The sequence below is a fragment of the Pan paniscus genome, chromosome 15 (assembly GCF_029289425.2).
Source record: "Pan paniscus chromosome 15, NHGRI_mPanPan1-v2.0_pri, whole genome shotgun sequence".
Lineage (NCBI taxonomy): Eukaryota > Metazoa > Chordata > Mammalia > Primates > Hominidae > Pan > Pan paniscus.
This window is the reverse complement of record NC_073264.2, coordinates 79,806,087-79,825,582: the sequence shown is the minus strand read 5'-3', so window position 1 is coordinate 79,825,582 and position 19,496 is coordinate 79,806,087. Positions and strand designations below refer to the sequence as shown.

The following is a 19,496-nucleotide window of genomic DNA, read 5'->3' as shown; positions in this document are numbered from 1 at the left end:
TAGTTAGTCTCCTTGTTACCTCTGACCACCCTGAATTGGCTTTTCTAGCACTCACTGATTCCTTGACATTAGTACACTTTGCTTGGATGGTCGCATTTCTTCCTTAGAAAATTATCTTTGAAATGGCTACACAGACTAGGCATCCTAGAGGAAATGTTTGACTGTTAAACACAAAATATAAGTCTAAAGTAAGAAGGTTTGCATGAGAGGGAGAATATATGGGTGAGAAAAGGATTTGTCAAGTTTTAGATGCAAAGACAGAGGATACAGGATACCTGTGCCCTGAACCTATCACCGTCAACAACAATGTGTTGAGCACGTTCTATATCCCAGGCATGAGGCAGAAAATAGTGCAGCAGGCATGGTCCAAGCTTTCCATGAGCTTGGTGTCTAATTCAGTAACCAGATTATTATTTCAAAAAATAAATACAAACTAAAATCTGAGGTTCAGACACAAAATAAACAAAATTAAGAGGCCCATCAGCAGAGAACCAGGACCCCAGGTGTTACAAAGAATGGAACCAAAAATAATGAAGCCTGAATACCAAAACCCTATGCAGTGCATATTCTTCAAAGCCCTGAGAAAACCTCAAGTAGAAAAAGAATCCCAGACTTGAGCAAATTTCAGTAATTCTAAATTTTCCAAAAAGCAAAAAACTAAATTCATTCCTTACTGCCCCTAGAGAATCCAAGTGTCTGAGAACCTTATCCCACTAACCTTTTCTGGCCTCCCTCCATTATATTTTGTAGAACCATCCTCAAACCATCTAATCTTTCTCTCATGTCTAGATTTTGAAGCTAATGATTTTCTGGAACTGGCCCTTTTAGGTCTCAGGCTTCACTGTTTTAAGCCCATCTAAAATAATGGTCATAAGCATTCTCTGCATTAAAATCAGAGCTAGTTTCTTACCTGGTCTAAGAGACTTCTGTGAAGCAAGAAATAAAACTCCTAGAGATATGATGAGTTGAAGTATCAATGGGAAGATACATTAGAACCACCAAACAGAAAATGGGCAGTGGAGAAGACTCTGATGTCTTCTGAAGCCTATGTGTTTGGAAAAAGGTCTCATGGCATTTATCAATATTGGGGCACTTTAGAGGTTAACAGAAAGGATAAAAAACTAGTCTTCTTTGATCAACCTATGGACATTAGTGATAACAAAATATCAGGTAGTCTACTATAGTAGACTGTTTTATTGTTCATAATTAGTTGCACCTCCCCTGTTTCTGAATTATATACCCACAGCCTTTGCTTGTGACTTTGCAGTCCCTTCCACTAGAGTGGGTATAGTGTTAAACCACCCTATGTTGGGCTTGGCCACATGACTTGCCTTGACGCAGAGAATGTGGACAGTAGTGACAATGTATGAGAGGCAGACTTAGGTCTAAGGAGGTACTGAGTACTTGCATGCTCCTTCTTGTCCTCCTTTCATTTGCTAATAGGAGAATATCCCCTGGGTAGCCTCTGGTCCAAAAAGAATGTGGTAATGAGGGAGCCAAAAAGAATGTGGTAATGAGGGAGTTAATGAATCTAACTTGAAACTTGCAGCTATTTCCAGCCCTCCACAGCTTGGAACAGAGCCACCTCAACCTATCCACAAATCTATAAGTATAGAATTTAAATACTGCTTCTTATAAGCCACAAAGTTGTGGGGTGGCTTGTTCACAGCATTACTGAGGCAATAGCTGGCAAATATAGCTACTTTGAAGTCATTAAAAATCACGTTTTTCAAGATTTTATGATTTGAGACAAAGATCATATAACACTGAATTGAAATTATAGTATAATTATGCAACTACAAGATAATTTTTGAAAAAAAACAGGAACTGGATAAATTAGAATAATTACTTATAAAATTACATTAACATGTTATATATATACACATATATCTCCCAAATAATATATATATAGAATAGAATATATGTATTCACAAATAGTATATATTCAAGAATAGAATACACACACACACACACACACAGAGAGAGACACACACACATACACACATATATATATATACATTCCCAAAATAATAGAATAAAGCATACCAATATGTTAATAATAACCATTTCTGCTTGGTACAGTTATGCTCAATTATATTTATTTTTGTCTACCATGAAATGGGTTTTGTAGAACCACCACAGGTTTTGTATTCAGGTACTCAGTTAATGTTGGCCAAAGAAAAAGTTGAATTAATAAACTTCCATGTGCCAAATTTTCTACAGTAAATATATATTAATTTTAGAATTATAAAAATCAATGTTTATTTTTTTAAATGGAGATTCATAATCTATAATGTTAGCAATAACCCGCAGATGACAATTTTTGTGAGGCTTCTTTTCAACAGTGATAAACACTCCTAACAGAGCTATAATCTAGAGACTGGTTTATTGAGTAGCATTTTACGAAGACAGAATAACAGTCCTACCAAAGTCAAGATTCATTATATCAATTGTCCCATCAAAGCCCCCAGGAATGCTACTCTGTAGTGAAAAGAAATTGAATGGGTCAACCATGTTCTCCACATAAGAAAAAAACTAAAGTGGTTTGAAAGGATCACAGGCAAGAAAAGAAGGAAGGTGAAAGAAAGGTGAGAAAGTGAGATATCTGAAGGGAGGGAGGAAGAAAGGGGAAAAAGAAAATTTACAAAGAAATAATTCTGCTCAGCCTCATCTGAGGACACATTCCTTGACCATCACGCCACCACCATCAATCTCTGCCTGCAGAAAGCTCAAGGGGCAAACCCAATGTTAGACAGAGAGGGGCTCCTTTGTGCTGCAGCCAAATCATTTCCCCAATTAGAGATTGATATACCAGTGCACTCTTCTGCATTCCTCAGCCATATTTTAGCCACCTGGTTTTGTAGTCATTGTTTTGTCTTGCTAAGACCATTTCTCATTTATTGTAGTTCAAAAGGAGATGACTTCCAGGTTAGACAATGTGCTCAAAGAGGCCTTAGGGGCCTGTCCTCCCCTTCAACCAGATACCACTTATCTAGGTAGCTGGTAGGCACCAGCCACCTTGCAGTTTTGGGCAGCCCACATTTTATAACAGCCCTGAGTCAAGTCATTCTGAATAAATAAGGGTCAATCTCATCCCTCTGGGAGGGAAAAGCCCTTTAAACAATAGACATTATTGCTGCATCAAGCTTAAACGATAAATAGAAATGAAGAAAGGACTGTGTGGGGTTTATCAGGGAAAAAATAATGAAGAATAGGGGGGATAAAGAAGAGGAAACAGGAAAAAGAAAAGGTAAGCAGGACAGGAGAGGGGTGAATAAAAATGGAGCGAGTGGGAACAAAAGGGTATCATCCATGAAGTGCTCTTTTCACTAAGGAGAGCTGCAAAGTCACCCCATTGTTTTAGATGGTAGAAATGCCTGCCTCAGATGCATAAGCCTGCTTCTCGCTCTATTCCAGATTCATTCATTCCATGCCTGCCCACCTGTCCACTTTAAGCAACACTGAATCTTGCCGCTCTATAGCTAATATTGAGTTACAGGAATAGTTGCTACAGGCCCAAGAGGCTAGGCCCCAGCCTAGGGGAGCTTCTCATTATTTTTCTCTAGGCACATCTCCAACTACGAAAATCCTAACTTGTTATTGGGGGTGAGGGTGGGCAGTTTAGATGTCTAGCAGGTGCTAAGTTCCTTCAAATTTGTCAGATAATAAACCAGAATTCTAACTATAGTTAACTTTAGAAATAATCCCATTCATTTTGCTTTGCATTCATTCTTTCACTTGTTCCTCCACAAACACAGATTGAGCTCCTTTTCCTTGGCACTGGGGATACATAGCCGATGGCTCCCCGTCTAGAGAAGGAGAGATGAGCAAAGCAAAAATTAGAGAGGTCCAGGTTTATGGCCGAAGAATTTGTGTCTGTGCATTCATGTGCATGTGTGTGCATGTGCATGTGTGTGTGTTTGTACATGTGGGTAAATATGCAGGTATGAGTTAGGGTATTTTGCAGCCCTGGATAAATTATGATGAGGCAAAAGTTTTGAGCTGTACTCGTTTCATGCTCTTCTGGACCAGCCCCATGAAACTTTACAGTTCTTCTCCACCACCTAGGAACAAACAGTGTGAATGAAAAGATGTGGAAGATCCTGACTGCTTTTCTCAATCCTGAATTTACTCCAAATGGACAGCTTCCATCCCAATGTATTTCTCATGTTTGCCCCTTGGAAAGTCCTAAAGCAGAGAACTGACAAGGTTGGAAGAGGAACAAAAAAAGCCATCTCATTTCTTACAGCTCTCTCTCCCTCCCACAGTACCTAATCCCACCTCTAAGGCCTCCTGTTTAAATGAATGGCAAAGAATAATAGAAAATCTGATAGACTGGGTGAAAAATTCTTACCTTTAGTATTTGCTAACATTGCGACTATGGAAATTTATTTTAGTTTTCTGATCCTTGGTTTAAGTATCTAAAAATCTGAATGATACCACAAACTTTATAAGATCTGCTCTAAAAATTAAAAGAGAGAAGAATAATAATACTCCTCCATGTACTGAACACTTACAAAATTATAGGCATTTTGCCAAGATTTTTACACAATTATGTTATTTAAGCATCATAACAACCCCAGAATGGCTTTTTGATGGATCAGAAAACTGAGGCTAAAAAGGGGTTAAAAACACATCCAAGATCACATAATAGTGAGCAATGGAATTGGGATTCAAATCCAGCTTTTTGTTGTTGTTTGTTTGTTTGTTTTTGAGATGGAGTCTCGCTCTGTTGCCCAGGCTGGAGTGCAGTGGTGCAGTCTCAGCTCACTGCAACCTCCGCCTCCTGGGTTCATGCGATTCTCCTGCCTCAGCCTCCGGAGAAGCTGTGATTACAGGCACCTGCCACCATGCCTGGCTAATTTTTTTGGTATTTTTAGTAGAGACGGGGTTTTCACTATATTGGCCAGGCTGGTCTCGAACTCATGACCTCGTAATCTGCCCACCTCTATCTCCCAAAGCACTGGGATTACAGGCATGAGCCACTGTGCACCTCCCCACCGCCCCCACAAATCCAGTTTTGTCTGACTCCAAACCTGGTTCATCTTATTTAAGGACCAAATTATACCTGGCACATGCAGGTACTCAATAAATGTGAATTCCCTTTTTATACTCCCTTATATGTGAATGTCAGTGGCTTTCATGGCCTCACTACAATTGTCTACTCCCTCCCAGGTTGCCCTTTTAGTAGTTCCCTTCTTCAAGATGATCAGGAATCTGCATATTTAGACCACTTCTTTAAGCATCTCTTTTTAAACAGATGTGTTGATAATGTAAGGTTTGGATAATGAGATTTTCCAGACCATAAGTTGCTAACTAAATAAATTGCCAAGCTTATTTGCAATAAATAAACGGACGATTACATGTTAAAAAAAATCACAAGGACCCACTGAGCTTGTGAAGAAATCTTCTGACCCACACGGCAGGAGCATCTTACTCTCAGCTACAAAGGACCAGCCCAAAGGTACAAAGCAAGAGCACCTCTGAAATTGCTTTAGAATAGACAGATCTCATCAAGGATTCAAAATACTGAGTGATAAGTCCCAGCGTGGCTACTTACTACCTCTGTGACTTTGGGCAAGTTATATAACCACTTTGAATCTCAGTTATTTCTTTGCAAATTATAAGCACTGGAATAGTTGATTTTTTAAGGCCCTGCCCAGCTGTAGCATTCAATGATTCTGTGTCAGCTGACACTTGTCAAAATCATGATTTCCTTGTCTAGTGGTACCCTAAGATGTTCCTATGGTCAAAAATAAATTTAGCTTTGCTTTCGAGATATGTGACTTAACACACTCAATCTAGGACTATTTTGAGGAATAAGACGAGGTGGTAAATGTGATGTTACCTGAAGTGGGCCCACAGCATTTTTTTTTTTTTTTTTTGAGACGGAGTTTTCGCTCTTGTTGCCCAGGCTGCAGTACAATGGCGCGATCTCGGCTCACCACAACCTCTGCCTCCTGGGTTTAGGTGATTCTCCTATCTCAGCTTCCCAAGTAGCTGGGATTACAGGCAAGCACCACCATGCCTGGCTAATTTTCAGTAGAGATGGGGTTTCCCCATGTTGGTCAGGCTGGTCTTGAACTCCTGACCTCAGGTGATCCACCTGCCCTGGCCTCCCACAGTGCTGGAATTACAGGCGTGAGCCACCGTGCCTGGCCCAAAGCATTTTTACAGGATAAGAAACTAACAAAAGCACTCACCCCACCACCACCATAAATGTACCAGTGAATCCTGCCAACTACACAAACCCATAGTCCATATGTGTCACTATATCTGATATTCATGTGAGTTACTGCATTAACAATACATGCTTTCTCCTTGGAAGGGCATGGCCTGCTTCACAAAGACCCCTGTGAAGTACTGGAAGCCATCATTCCTTTCAGAACACAGAACGCTCTCCCACCTTCCCCCACTTCTCTCAATGACTGCTGGATTAACTCAGCAAGGAACTTAAAACCACAATAGGTGAGAACTGGTTAATGAAACTAGTGATGTTTATCCTGAGAATGACTGACAACATTTCAGTGGAAAACATGATAGTTGTCTTTGAATAACTGAAGGTCTATCGTAGAGAAGGGTTTTAGCTTGACCTGTTCTGGACATCTCTAGGATCCATGGCATGATAAGCACCTAGTGAAGGTTTTTTGTTTTTTTTTTTTTTAGTGAATAAATCCTGTATAGCTCCCAAAGCCTGAACCAAGGCCAAAAGAAAGATTCTGAAGATGGATGATGGCTATGGTTGCACAGCAATGTGAATGTGCTTTATGCCACCGTATTATACACATAAAAATGGCTAAAATGAGGCCAGGTGTGATGGCTCACGCCTGTAATCCCAGCACGTTGGGAGGCCGAGGTGGGCAGACTGTTTGAGCTCACAAGTTCGAGAACCAGCCTGGGCAACATGGTGAAAATCCATGTCTACAAAAAATACAAAAATTAGCCGCGTGTGATGGTACATGCCTGTGGTCCCAGCTACTTAAGAGGCTGAGGTTGGCAGGATGGCTTGAGCCCAGGGAGCAGGGGTTGCAGTGAGCTGAGATTGCATCACTGCACTTCAGCTTGGGCAAAAGAGCCAGGCCTTCTCTCAAAAAAAAAAAAAAAAAAAAGCTAAAATGGTAAATGCTATGTTATGTGCATTTTATCACAATAAAAAAGAGTGTTTACAAGAACAGAAAACCAAATACCACATGTTCTCACTCATAAGTGGGAGTTGAAAAATGAGAACACATGGACACAGGGAGGGGAGCATCACACACTGGGGCCTGTTAGGGGGTGGGGGGCTAGGGGAGGGACAGCATTAGGAGAAATACCTAATGTAAGTGATGGGTTGATGGGTGCAGCAAACCACCATGGCACATGTATACCTATGTAAAAAAACTGCACGTTTTGCACATGTATCCCAGAACTTAAAGTATAATAAAAAAAGGAACAAAATAAAATAAAAAGAGTGTTTCAAAAAAGGGACTTCAGTTGTAGTGAAAGGAAGATTTTTAGACTACTTAGTAATATCCAAAAATGGAATGGCTGCTTCATGAAGAGGTGAGAATCCTTGTTACTGAGAGTAGTAAAGTATATCGATCACAGAAGAGAGGACTCAGGAATGGAAGACCCAGAGATCACCTCAACGTATTCTTGGGTGACCTTGAGCAAGTTACTTAACCTATCCTTAACCCCAATTCCTCAGATATAAATTAAGAATGAAAATAGCACATATCTTATGTAGTTATTGCAAAGATTAAATAAGCTAACCACTGCTAAGCATTTAGTACATCATATGTAGATAAGAGTACATATTCCTATAGACTCTACACAGCAATTTAGGAATTTTGTCCAGGGGTATATATGCATCAGATATTGAGTTAGACTCAAAAACCTCAGAGGTCCTTTCCAACTTGAAAATATGGATGTGTAAACTCCGATAAAAGAGTCACCCCCCACAATCCCTAATAAATATTTTATCATCTATACAGACAACAGAACTGTTATTCATCATTTTTTTCTCCTTCTACCTCTACTCTCAATATAGCCTTGACTTTGTGGATTTCCACAGAAGGAGGCTCCACCTTATACTGGCTGAAGATGCTAGGTTGCTTGTGAAAGTTTCATTACAGACTGAGCCATGGGACAAAGAGATCAGAGACAACTAACTGGCTGGAGATGAGATCCTGCTGAGCAACAGTGAGCTACTACAGGAATGATGACATTAGGAATCAGCTGCTATCTTCAGACCCAGAGAGGATGCTTTCCAGGATGGGGAGAACTCAACTAAACAAACATCAGAGCAGTTATCTTTACAACATTGCTGATGGAGATAAACAATGTGCCAGCCTTAGCTGATGTCAGTATGTGGCCCCAGGTGACTGAATGAAAACAATATTTAAATACCAGTGAGCCACAGCAGGAGGTTTCAGACAAGGGGCCTGCAGAGAAGATTGAAATCTGAAATGCACAGAGCTTTCTCACCCTGCAGAAACAAAGAGGGGGAACATGCTAATCACACAGATTTCATGAGGCTTCTGATTTACTGGCCTCTTAGAAGGCTCTGTTGGGGTTTGTCATTTTGATAAGAGTGTCTTGCTATAAAGGTTAAACATGCTAAGAAGCATGAAATGATCTTCTCCAAGAAAGACTGCATCTACCTGGCAGAAAAATAGCTGTCCAGTAGCCCACAGAAGGGGATCTTTCAAGAGCCACTCATATTGAAGGGTCCAGCCTGAAGTTCCAGATGTACTTGTCACTCCAATATCCTCTCTGTTGGGCTGGGTTATTTGTTGGGGTAAGATGGGATGAGTGATGAAACAGAAAGAGAAGAGAAATATATACATCTCTTCCCTCCACATTTCCTCCCTCTAAATCAGTTGCCAACATTTCAAATAAAATTTATCAATTAGAACAAATTACTGGAGATTTACCAAATGGCTTTGCTATAACGGCATGACTACTGCCTAGAAGATCATGAGACATAAAAGTATATCTTCACAAATATGCACAGATGCACAGATGTATGTATATTTCTTTGAAAAAGCCAATAAATAGGAACCAAAACGAGGGACTAAGAACATTCTATTCTATTCTATTGACCACTCGTTTCCCACCTGGAGGCCTCAGTTTCCTCATCTAAAATTGGGGGTGGGTGGTTTTGCTAGATAGTATCTGAGCATCTATTCTACTGGCAAGATAAGTAATTACACAACTCTTTATACTCTGCCTGGTTTTTGTTGGGTCAGTCAAGTTTTAGGTTTTAAGTTTGGGACTTCTATTCTTGATTACTACATGTTTGCTGCTTTTTCCTCTTAACAATCCTTGGTGGGATTAAAACAGAACCCATGATAAAACAGAAAACTTCTCAGAAGCTAGAGGAAAACTATACACATGTGCTCTAGGCACAGACACATACATAATACTCAGTATCGGGTGTCATCACTATAAATCCCAAATGAGAGACCAGAATAGGGAGAAGTTCAAAATATGATTTTTCTATCTCCAAGGAAAAAAAAATCTTTTAGCTTAATTTCAAATATGGCCAGTTTTACAAGACAAAGAGAGACAAACTACAACTCATTGTTTCTACCAAACATATGCCAAAGCTTGGTTGAGATCACTACAGTCATAACAGATCATTTTAACGCAATTCTTTAAAACCCGGGATTACAAAAGAGTCACATTTTAATTCCAAATACACCATTTAAAGTATGAAGAAAGGCACGCTTTGGTATGTTCTCTTATGGTCCAACCTTCTCAATTTTAAACTCTAACCTGTATCATATGCCTTAAACACAGAAATAAGACCTGGGACATTTCCACCACACAAGAAAAAAAAAATGGAGTAAAAACACCAGCCAGATCATTTTTTCAATTCTTGCATTGCTAAACTCCAGATTCTGAAAGGGGAATATTAACTTTATTATCTATGTGAGCACATTATACACTTTGATTCTACAATGGAGCCTCACAATAAGCCAGTTAAACACCCACTGCCAATATTGTCATGGCAAATATTGAAATGGAGGCACAGAGAGAAGGTGAGAAGGTAAATACATATGTTCCGAGTGGGACCAAAGCAGGTGTAGGTTTGACTCTCAGCTACATCTGCTCAATGGTCACCACAGTCCTCCCCACTCCTCCTAAGAATCTTCCACTGATTCAAGATGGCTCAGAAGAAAGGAAGAAGCAAAAGGCTTCCATGGCCAAACCCTTGCTCTAATTCAATTTCAGCTATTCTTTAGCTGTGTGTAATTGATTACTAACTAAGTCCTATTGACACTGCCCCTTTTTTATTTATCAGATATGTTCGAAAACTCGACCTCCACTCTTGTTTCTTCAGGGAGGGCTCTTATCTCTCATTCCTGAATTAATACCAATGCAAACTAGACTATTATATGCTGACCTGTTGGTCTCCTGTCTTCTGTATTCAATTTATCTTCTGCCACAGTGATCTGACCTGGTTATCCCATTGTTAAACGTGGTATGCCTCCTATAAGATAATGCCTAAACTTGTTGGGAGAGCAAAGTGTTTCATGGCTGGCCCTGTCACCCCTACAGCTGCATCTTCGAAAACTTCCCCTCAAATCCCTCCTCCTCACTCTTTAAGCCCTACATGCCACCCACATGGAAAACTTACTGTTTATTGAAGTCACCTTTATACATCTGTTCCTTCTGCCTGGAATTTTTTTTCCCCTGCCTGGTCTGCCTGGGAGATCTTTGATTCTCCACCAAGCCTCAGCTCTAGTGGCACCAGTCTGTGATGCCTTCCATGATATTTCTCCCCACACTCATGTCCCAATTGCTCAGATACCAGAATATAATAGCACATTTATGAGAACCACAGTCAATGCCTTTGTGTCCCAAGTGCTCAACACAGTCCCTGGCACGTAGCACTCAGTAGGTATTCAGAATGAATTGGGTGGCCCTTAATTTCTTCACGTAGAAAGTGAGGATAATAATATGCAGTCTGCAGAGTGGATGTGAGGGTTAAATGACTCAGTATATATTAAGAACCAAACATAGAGAAGGCACATCATTTTTTTCAATAAATAGTAGGTCTTTTAACTTTCCTTTCTTCTTAATCCAAACTGTAGTGAAGAAGGATTCATCTCTCTGTGAAAAGAAACATGAAGCCAGAGATGCTAGAAAAGCCTGCAACAATCCCCTTGTGTTGTGTTTCAAAGCACTTGTTTCTCATAATTTAGCAGCATTTCAATTTATTGCATTATTATGGGCAGATGTCTGCTGGCAGTTAAGCTGCTTTGAGCACACGCAGTAATAAAGATACACAGTGGCAATGCAAATGGCCACCGAGTCCCTGCATTTGACAGCACTGCAGCCAGCAGCAGGTGTGCCATTGGTTCATAAGCAGCTGTCACACACCGCACCAAAGTGCTGACCCTCACATTCTCAGGTTGAATGCAGGTGTCGATTCTTAAAAGATCTCCAAAGTCCCCAGCCTGTCCTTCTTAGACCTCGAAACCTTCAAGACTCTAGAATAACCGGAATCTACAATCCTGATACTCTTTTTTAGAGTAACAGGACCAGCTGTGATCAGAGGTAGCTCAGACTCTCACCTGGTGGAATAACTCTCAGCTAGGGTTCATGTACTATGGAAAAGCTTTCTGCAATCATAAAACCCTGTGCTTGTGGAAAGGGAAACTTGCAGAACCGGAAGTTAAAAAAAAAAAGAGGCTGAATCTGTGCTCTGCTTGTGGCTGTCACCAGGGATACATTTGTATGACTTAAGCAACAACAGAAAAGCAAAAAAACAAAAAAACAAAAAACAAAAAAAAAAGGAGACAGTTTGATTTATGTAAATGAATTGCACATTTCTTGGGAAGCCCCTTTCTCAGATACATGTCATTATCTATCAAAAAGAGTAAACAATGGACCAAAGAGGAAACAGCCTTTTAATGCTCTTTAGAAATCTAAGGTTCGATTCGTTAATCCATCAATTAAAACTCAGGTCTGATGGACCTGAAGTGTACTCAGTACACCAAGGTATTCATTTTCTTGGATGAATGAATCAGGGAGATGAAAATTTCATTGCAGTGCTGATATAACTAAACCCAGTCCTAATCCAGACAGTTCTGCGGATTGTAAGGAACAAGGACTCACATTGCTGCCCTTCATTCACCTTTCTCTCTCTCCTCGGGATAAGAGAAAGCATTGCCAAGCTGATGACATTTGAGAATCAGAGTTTTAGAGTTGAAAAGGGCCTGAGAGAGCGTGAAACCCAACTGCCTCATTTTATTCTTGCAGAAAAGAAAGGTCAGAGGATCCATCTCCAGGTCAGACATTTAAATAAAGGATCTGGAAACCTACGAGGGATGAGGGCACAGCCATAACGCAGATTCCCCTCCTCAATAGCACTGAGACCAGTAAAAGCAACCACCATTATTATATTTGACCTTGGAAGCCCAGGTTTCTCTTATTCCCACACCAGTGAGATAGTCTGAGCAAGACCTCAGTGAATCCAGAACTAATTATAAAATGGTATAAAATGTGTGTCATATCTTGCTTTCTAATTGTTATCTTTTTCTTTCCTGTGATTATTTCCTGAATCATTGACACTGGTAGATTGCATTAGAGTTTGCAGATTATGTCTCTATCCCCTCTGCTGTGCTGTGAGCTCGTGGAGGACAGAAAGTGTGTCTTCTATTAATATAAATGTATATCTTCATCAGCTCACAAAGCCTGACACAGAAAAGAGCTAAATACCTGTTTATGGAATCTCTATGTTAATGCTGAAGTTAATTCCAAAGAAGCATCATAGCTTCATTTCCTACAGTTTTCTGGACCAAAAGCCACTGAAACTAAAGCTGTTTAAGGTAGACTGTGTTGAGAATATAGAAATTTTAATAATTTAACTTTAATATTCTAAAGAAGACACAAAATGAATTTGGATTTTTCATAATCATATACTACATGCTGTATAGTTGTCCAAAGAAGTGATAAGTATGCTTTGATCTAAAATGATAGAGATGGAAGAGAGAGTGGACAGATGCAGGATGGGTTTATAAGAGAAATGGATGAGACTTGCTGAGATAGATTGAATATCATAGGACAAAAATAAAAGAAAATGCCCAAGGACAGTAGGGATGCCATTTACCAAGAAGGGGAAAAACTGAAAGTAAAAGAAGTCTGGGGCAGGAAGGAAGACCTCAAGATTTCTGCTTTTCAATGATATGATTAAGCTGTTCAATGATACGATTAAGTCCAACAGGACTTCACAGGGTGGCAGGTGCTCTTCCAGTATATTCAAGAATTTCAACCTATCTGATTAGAATTAAGTAGCTATGTATTAAGTAGCTATTAATTAAGTAGCTTAAGTTAATCTATCAGATATCCAAATGGAGATGTCAAGTAGACAACTAGGGACATAAGAATCTGGGATTTCAGGGAGAGTTCTAGGCAAGAGACCTCAATTTGGAAGTCACTAACATATAGATGACCTTTAATATCGTGGCAAAGAATAAGAGCACCAAGGGAACTGTGCAGGCCAAGAAGAGACCTAAAACAAAAACCCTGGAGCCCTCCAACATTTAATAACCATCTAGTATATGTATATAACAGTATATATGAAGGAAAGCCTGCTCAATGTAATGGAAAGCCTGATGCATTAGGAATCAGGAATCATATATTCTAACCATTCTATAGCAATTCCAAGCTAAACTGATGTTGACTTAACTTCTCAGGGCTTCCAATTCCTCATTTACCAAAACAGGAATGAGGTACAGGTAACACTAATGGTATCTGCCAACCCTACTATTTTCACTATTTTCTTTTCTTTTTCTTGAGACAGAGTCACTCTGTCACCCAGACTGGAGTGCAACTGCATGATCTTGGCTCACTGCAACCTCCACCTCCCAGATTCAAGTGATTCTCATGCCTCAGCCTCCTGAGTAGCTGGGATTACAGGCATGCACCACCAAGCCCAGCTAATTTTTGTATTTTTAGTAGAGACGGGGTTTTGCCATGTTGGACAGGCTGGTCTTGAACTCCTGACCTCAGGTGACCCACCCACCTCAGCCTCCCAAAGTGCTGGGATTACAGGCATGAGCCACCACGCCTGGCCTCTGCCAACCCTACTATTTTCTTATGACACGATTTCCATGTGGCATATATGTAGCATTTCAATGACACAATCCAGCCTCATCGAAGATTGGTATCTCACCCTTTCCAGGCAGAATCATTTGCTTTTGCTGCTGCTGCTGCTGCTACCCAGGATCACATAGGAGGTTGCCTAAAAAGGGAGGCCCCGAATGGAGAGGAGCAGCAGCTGCTGCCTGCATGCCTTTCCCACTGGAACAAGAGTCACTGGAGAGAAGTAAAAATACTTGTATTCTTCGTGTTCAGCTGGTGCATATGTCAGATAAATGTTGTACTGTAGGTTATTTTTCTTGACATTGGTGCTGAGCTTTATTTACTTTCTTGCCAAATGAATGCCAGGATATGTTTAGAAAAAGCCATTCAGGGAAGAGCATAGATTCAGCAATGGTCTAAAATTTAAGCTCCATGATGTACAAATAAATCAAACCCTTGGCTTTGCCTTGCTGGAACTTGATGCTCACCAATTGAACTAGACAGTTTGGCTATACCAGCAAAGATAAGATGTTGTCCCAGGTCAAGTGATCATAGCTCCTTAAGTAGGACTAACTCCAGAGCAGGCTAAAGACCAGCTAGACTGTTTCCTCTGTCCAACAGGACTTCACTGGATGGTAGGTGGTCTTCTATGATACTAAAGAATTTCAACCTATCTGATTAGAATTAAGTAGTTAAAACAGGCCTTTGCTGTTTAGGTCATGGAGACGTCTCTCACATCACTATGAATAGCCAACAAAAATAACTAGAGCTAAACAGTTGGGATAGGTAGAGACAGCTACATCTTAGAATAGCAACAGATTATGCTGAAAAAAATCTAAATACAATATCAATCAAGCCTATTTTTAGACATCAAGATTTAGAGTAGCTCATCTTCACAGGCAGAAGAAGCACTCTTATGAGGGTAGAAGCAGGAGTTATCCAATTTTACTGTAAGAGAAACATACACATGCAAATTAATCTTAGTATCATATACACACTTTCTACTTCCCAGGCCTTATTCTCTGACTCTCTTATACTTGGCTGATGACTTTGATCCAGGAATTGTCTCTTAGATTTATCTGTTGCTGACTTTGCTTGGGTCATTGGTCTATTTTGATGTAGTGTTTAGTGTCTGACCTGGGCCATGAAAACTCCAGTTTTCAGCATTCCATCTATGCTTTCTTCAGTGTATATACACAAGTGCTTCTTTCTAACACTCCCATTCATGTGTGGGCCCAGTTATACCAAGGGACTCACCCCCAAGGAAGTTCCAGTAGAGAACACAGTTTGAGCTACTGGGACACACAGCCTTAAGAATTGTCTTAGGCTTAACACATTTAGTACAAATGATCCATTCTAGACTTAGAATTGATTCTAGAATGCTTCTACATAATAAAAATTAGAGAGAGAATGGCAAACTGAGTGACTGTGTTGATGTTGTTATGGTGAATGGGGCAGGGCTCCTTAATCCAAAAAGTATTCCATTCCTGTATAGAGAGAATACCCAATACATTTTCTTCATTCTTCTTCAGAAGTGCCTAGAGTGGATGCCTAAAGTTAGAAATAGGAAATCTAAAATCCAAGAAACCTTGGATCCCCTTCTCTGGGCCATCACTCCTTCCATATAGAAGTGGCCATTCTTGCCTGTTTGTCCTACTGTTTCCCTATAGACATCTGCCATAACATTAACCACATGTTAAACATTTCTCACGTTTTCTTTTGCTTCCTGGGAGGACTATACACCCCTTGTTCACAAGTAAAGGCCGTGTTAAGTTGGTGTTTCTGTTTTGGATTTTTTGTTTGTTGCATTTCCAACCTCAAACATAGTGCCTGGAACACACTAGGGCTTCAATATATGTCAATTTCCTGCAGGAAAAATGAACAAAAGATACTCAAAAGAGTCTCCACTAAGGAATCAGTTTCCATAAAGAAAAACAATGTCATTGGGAATCTCAACTTTTCTTTGCTAGCAGAGAAGAGTCCTATAATTTTTACACTCCACTGATTCATTCTGAACATGGTGTCAGGAACAATCCAGGGGCAAAAAACAATTAGTAGGGGAACAGAACAATCAGTTGAACCGTCTGGGATTTGAGCGATGTATAGATCAAATATCTTAAATTTGCTAAGCTTCTTCTCATTTGGCCAGAATGGATGACTCTTGGCTGCACTGCACCAAGAATAATTGTCCCTCATATATCCCCAATCAGCTGCCTTTTAATGACTAGTCAGAAGTGACAATGTAAAAGGTGCAGTGACTTTCACTGTTCTTGGCAAGTTTTGGACCAACTCCCGTTGATTCACCCTTGAAATGGGTGAGCTCAGAGACACCTTGTACAGCTGGCTACAGTCACTGTGTCCTGCCTCTGACAATCACAAGGCCCTTGCTTGAGTTAAGAGGAGACCCAAGAAGAAGTGAGATGTCTGAGATGACCTTTATACTGTCTTCATAGACAACAGAAGATCTGCAACACTTTGGCAAACACCAAAACTGTCTCACGCATCTCAGAGACAAAAATGACCTTTCTATCTTCCCCAACCAGCACCAGGGTAGGTTACCCTACAAACATATTTGGAAAGAGCCCAGGCACCTGACAGACTGACTAGCTCCTTGTGGCCTATTTCTGTCCCAGATGAGTATTTCCTCATCATAGCTCCTGTTCTGGTGGTTGCTGACTTGAAAATTCAGTGAATTTTAATTTTAATTCCATATGCTCCAAGAAAGCTCTCTTTTCTTCCTTTGTCCTCATGTCCTGTATTCTATTTCTGATCTGACTGTAAGAAGGGTTTGTAGTTCTCTTGAAATATACCTTAGCTAGTAACACAGTTGGCCCCACAGTTGGCCTTACAAAAAACAGGCCTTGAAAACTGGTCATTCAGCCCTTGTTCTAGACCTGGCCCAGGATCCATCCACATCACCTATCTTCTGATACTTGGACAATTTCTGGCCACTGGCCACTGGTCTGTAGAGATGAGACCCTGCAGGTCTCTCCTCAAAGTGTTCTTCTGTCTCTGAATCTCCATGTCCTTCTTTTCTGTCCACTAACATGCTACTGTCTTACATCATCTTATTACAGCTTATTATATAGCTGTCTCAACTCCTCAGCTAAATAAATGATAAACTTCTTGAGGGAAAGAACTATACAGGTACAGCATTCTCAAAGCCCTAGAGCTATACCCTTAGCAAAAACTTGGTCCTGATGCAAATTATCCTTTCATCGAATATAGAAGTTGACAGCCTGCGGATACTCAGCTTGATTCTGTGTGCTCGGCATATAAAAAAATAGACCAAGCTGCAATCTGCAAATAGCTTGACTGGAATCTCCTTGTGTTGATGTTGTCCCTCTTCTTGCCTTTATCTATGCCCTTTACTTAAACTGTAAATCGGGTGCAAATGTCAGATACTGAAGTGGCGAACGAAAAGGGAATCCTCCCAGCATTCTGGCCCAGTCTACAGGGTCAGCCCTCATCTCTTTGGTCCCCTCTCATGCCCCTCCTCCCCACCCCAACAGTTCCCCAATTCTATTCTGGACATTTTTCAGAAGGGAACAAAGCATCCAGTCCATTCTGGACTTTGTTCAGGTCCTCAACTGTCAGGGTTGCTCACTATACAGTGAACCTGTATGGTATGTTAGGTCTCCTTCCAAGGGCCTCCCAAGCTTCTCTATACCTTCTCTTTAATGATGTTGATGAGAATAATTATGACTATAATAATCACTAACATTAAATGCTCGAGAACCTATTAACTCATTTAATCATCATCAGTATCTTGTGAGGTAGGTACCTGATTTCTATTTTACAAATGAGGAAGTCAAGTTTCAAAGATATTGACTACCATGATGAAATTCCCATCACTGCATAAGGGCCAGATTTCTCACCCAGTCTGGCCCCAGAGTTTATGTTCTTAACTAATACATCACTCTGCCTCTTATAAAACTCACCATGTTTGTAATCAGTTATTTAATGGCTAAATATTCCACTAGGCAGCAAGCTCCATAAAAACAGCGATGTATCTGTCTTGTTCAACATTGTATTTTTAAAGCCTAACCCAGGAGTTAGCTTGTAGAAAGCACTAAAGAAGCACAAGTCAAATGAATGAATAAAACAGCCAGTTGGCTAGGCCCCCTGGAGTCCCAAAAGAGAATTATTTACCCTCTCTAAATAGAAAATATTTAATCAAAAAGTATCATAATCACAGTAATATTTATTATAAAGCTTCCCTTTCTACAACTCAGTCTTAGCCAAACAAACCCAAGCATTCAGAACTAGAAAGGGTGCAATGTGGAAATCAGTAAACCCAAAAACTCTTGGAAGAAAGAAAGTGCAGGTAGGTGCAAAGGCTTGGGCTGCCCAGGGATCCAACTGTAACACATCAGTCCCACTCAGGCCCTCACTTGCCATCCTCTAGGCCGACTCACCCCTTTCGCAGGTTCTTCCCCAGTATCCGGTGCCGGTGCAGTCGCAGATGAAGCGGTTCCAGCCGTCCTTGCACACAGCATTGTTCTTGCAGGGGTAGCTGTCACACTGCTTGGCACTCATCCGTGAACAGGAGGACTTGACACCCGCAGCATTCTGCATCTCTGCCAGCTGTCGAATGTTCTTGCTGCGCCCATCAATGAATAGGTCGCGGATGCAGCCCACGTAGCCATAGTTGAGCATGGCAGTCCACAGCTCGGTGGGGAGAATAAGGCCAGCACGGTTCTCCGGCAGCCCTCCCAGGTACATGTCTCCTTCCAGGTCCAGGATCTCGCTCTCCCCACTGGCGGTGAATGGCGTGCGCCTGCTGTTCACTGATATAGTACCTGGGGTGGGAAGACAGATCTCAGGTGAGTCTGCCAGTTGCTTAACCAAATGAAAGAAACCTAACAGGTGAGTGCTGAGCCCAGCCATTGGCTGGCCAGGAGAGAACAATGTAAGCAAGAGAATTAGATGTTACAAGACAATGGAAAAGACAATGTAGGCCGTTTGGTTCCAATCTCTGCCAGCTAAGTCAAGCTGGCCCTTAGGAAGACCCAGGAAAATCTCAGTGACCTAACATCTAGTGTATCTTTTCTCTACTTAACCCTCTTGGCTGAGACCATACAGGTTGAGAGCAGCACAGTTCCTGCCTGTATTTAAATTCCAGCTCTAATATGTATGAGCTGTATAACCGTGAAGAAGTGACTCCACCTTCCTGTGCCTCAGTTTCCTCATTTGTAAAATGGGAAAATAACTGTCCCCACCTCATAGGTTGGTGTGATTAAATCAGTGAATATATGCAAAGTGCTTTTAAGAGTGACTGAGACAGAATGAGGCCTCCATATGTTTGCCTGAGTTTTCTTCAAGGGCTCACCAACCCCCAAAATATGGAACTTCCTCTTCTGTCTCTCTCTCCATGCACTGGTACTCTCTAGATTGGGCATTCACTACCAGCCCTGCCA

At 40.8% G+C, this 19,496-nt stretch overlaps 1 protein-coding gene across 32 annotated transcripts in view; it reads right to left on the bottom strand.

Annotated features, from left to right (window-relative positions):
* Positions 1 to 19,496, bottom strand: part of NRXN3 (neurexin 3) — a 1,742,415-nt gene that overhangs the window by 1,130,038 nt on the left and 592,881 nt on the right. For all 32 annotated transcript variants that reach the window (XR_008620931.2, XR_008620932.2, XR_008620933.2 and 29 more), the window contains one exon: positions 18,495 to 18,878. Coding sequence is in view for 29 of the 32 variants with exons in the window: in XM_055097889.2 (XP_054953864.1) it covers positions 18,495 to 18,878 (384 nt within the window). In the remaining 3 variants the exon portion in view is untranslated. The remainder of the gene's footprint in view (positions 1 to 18,494; positions 18,879 to 19,496) is intronic.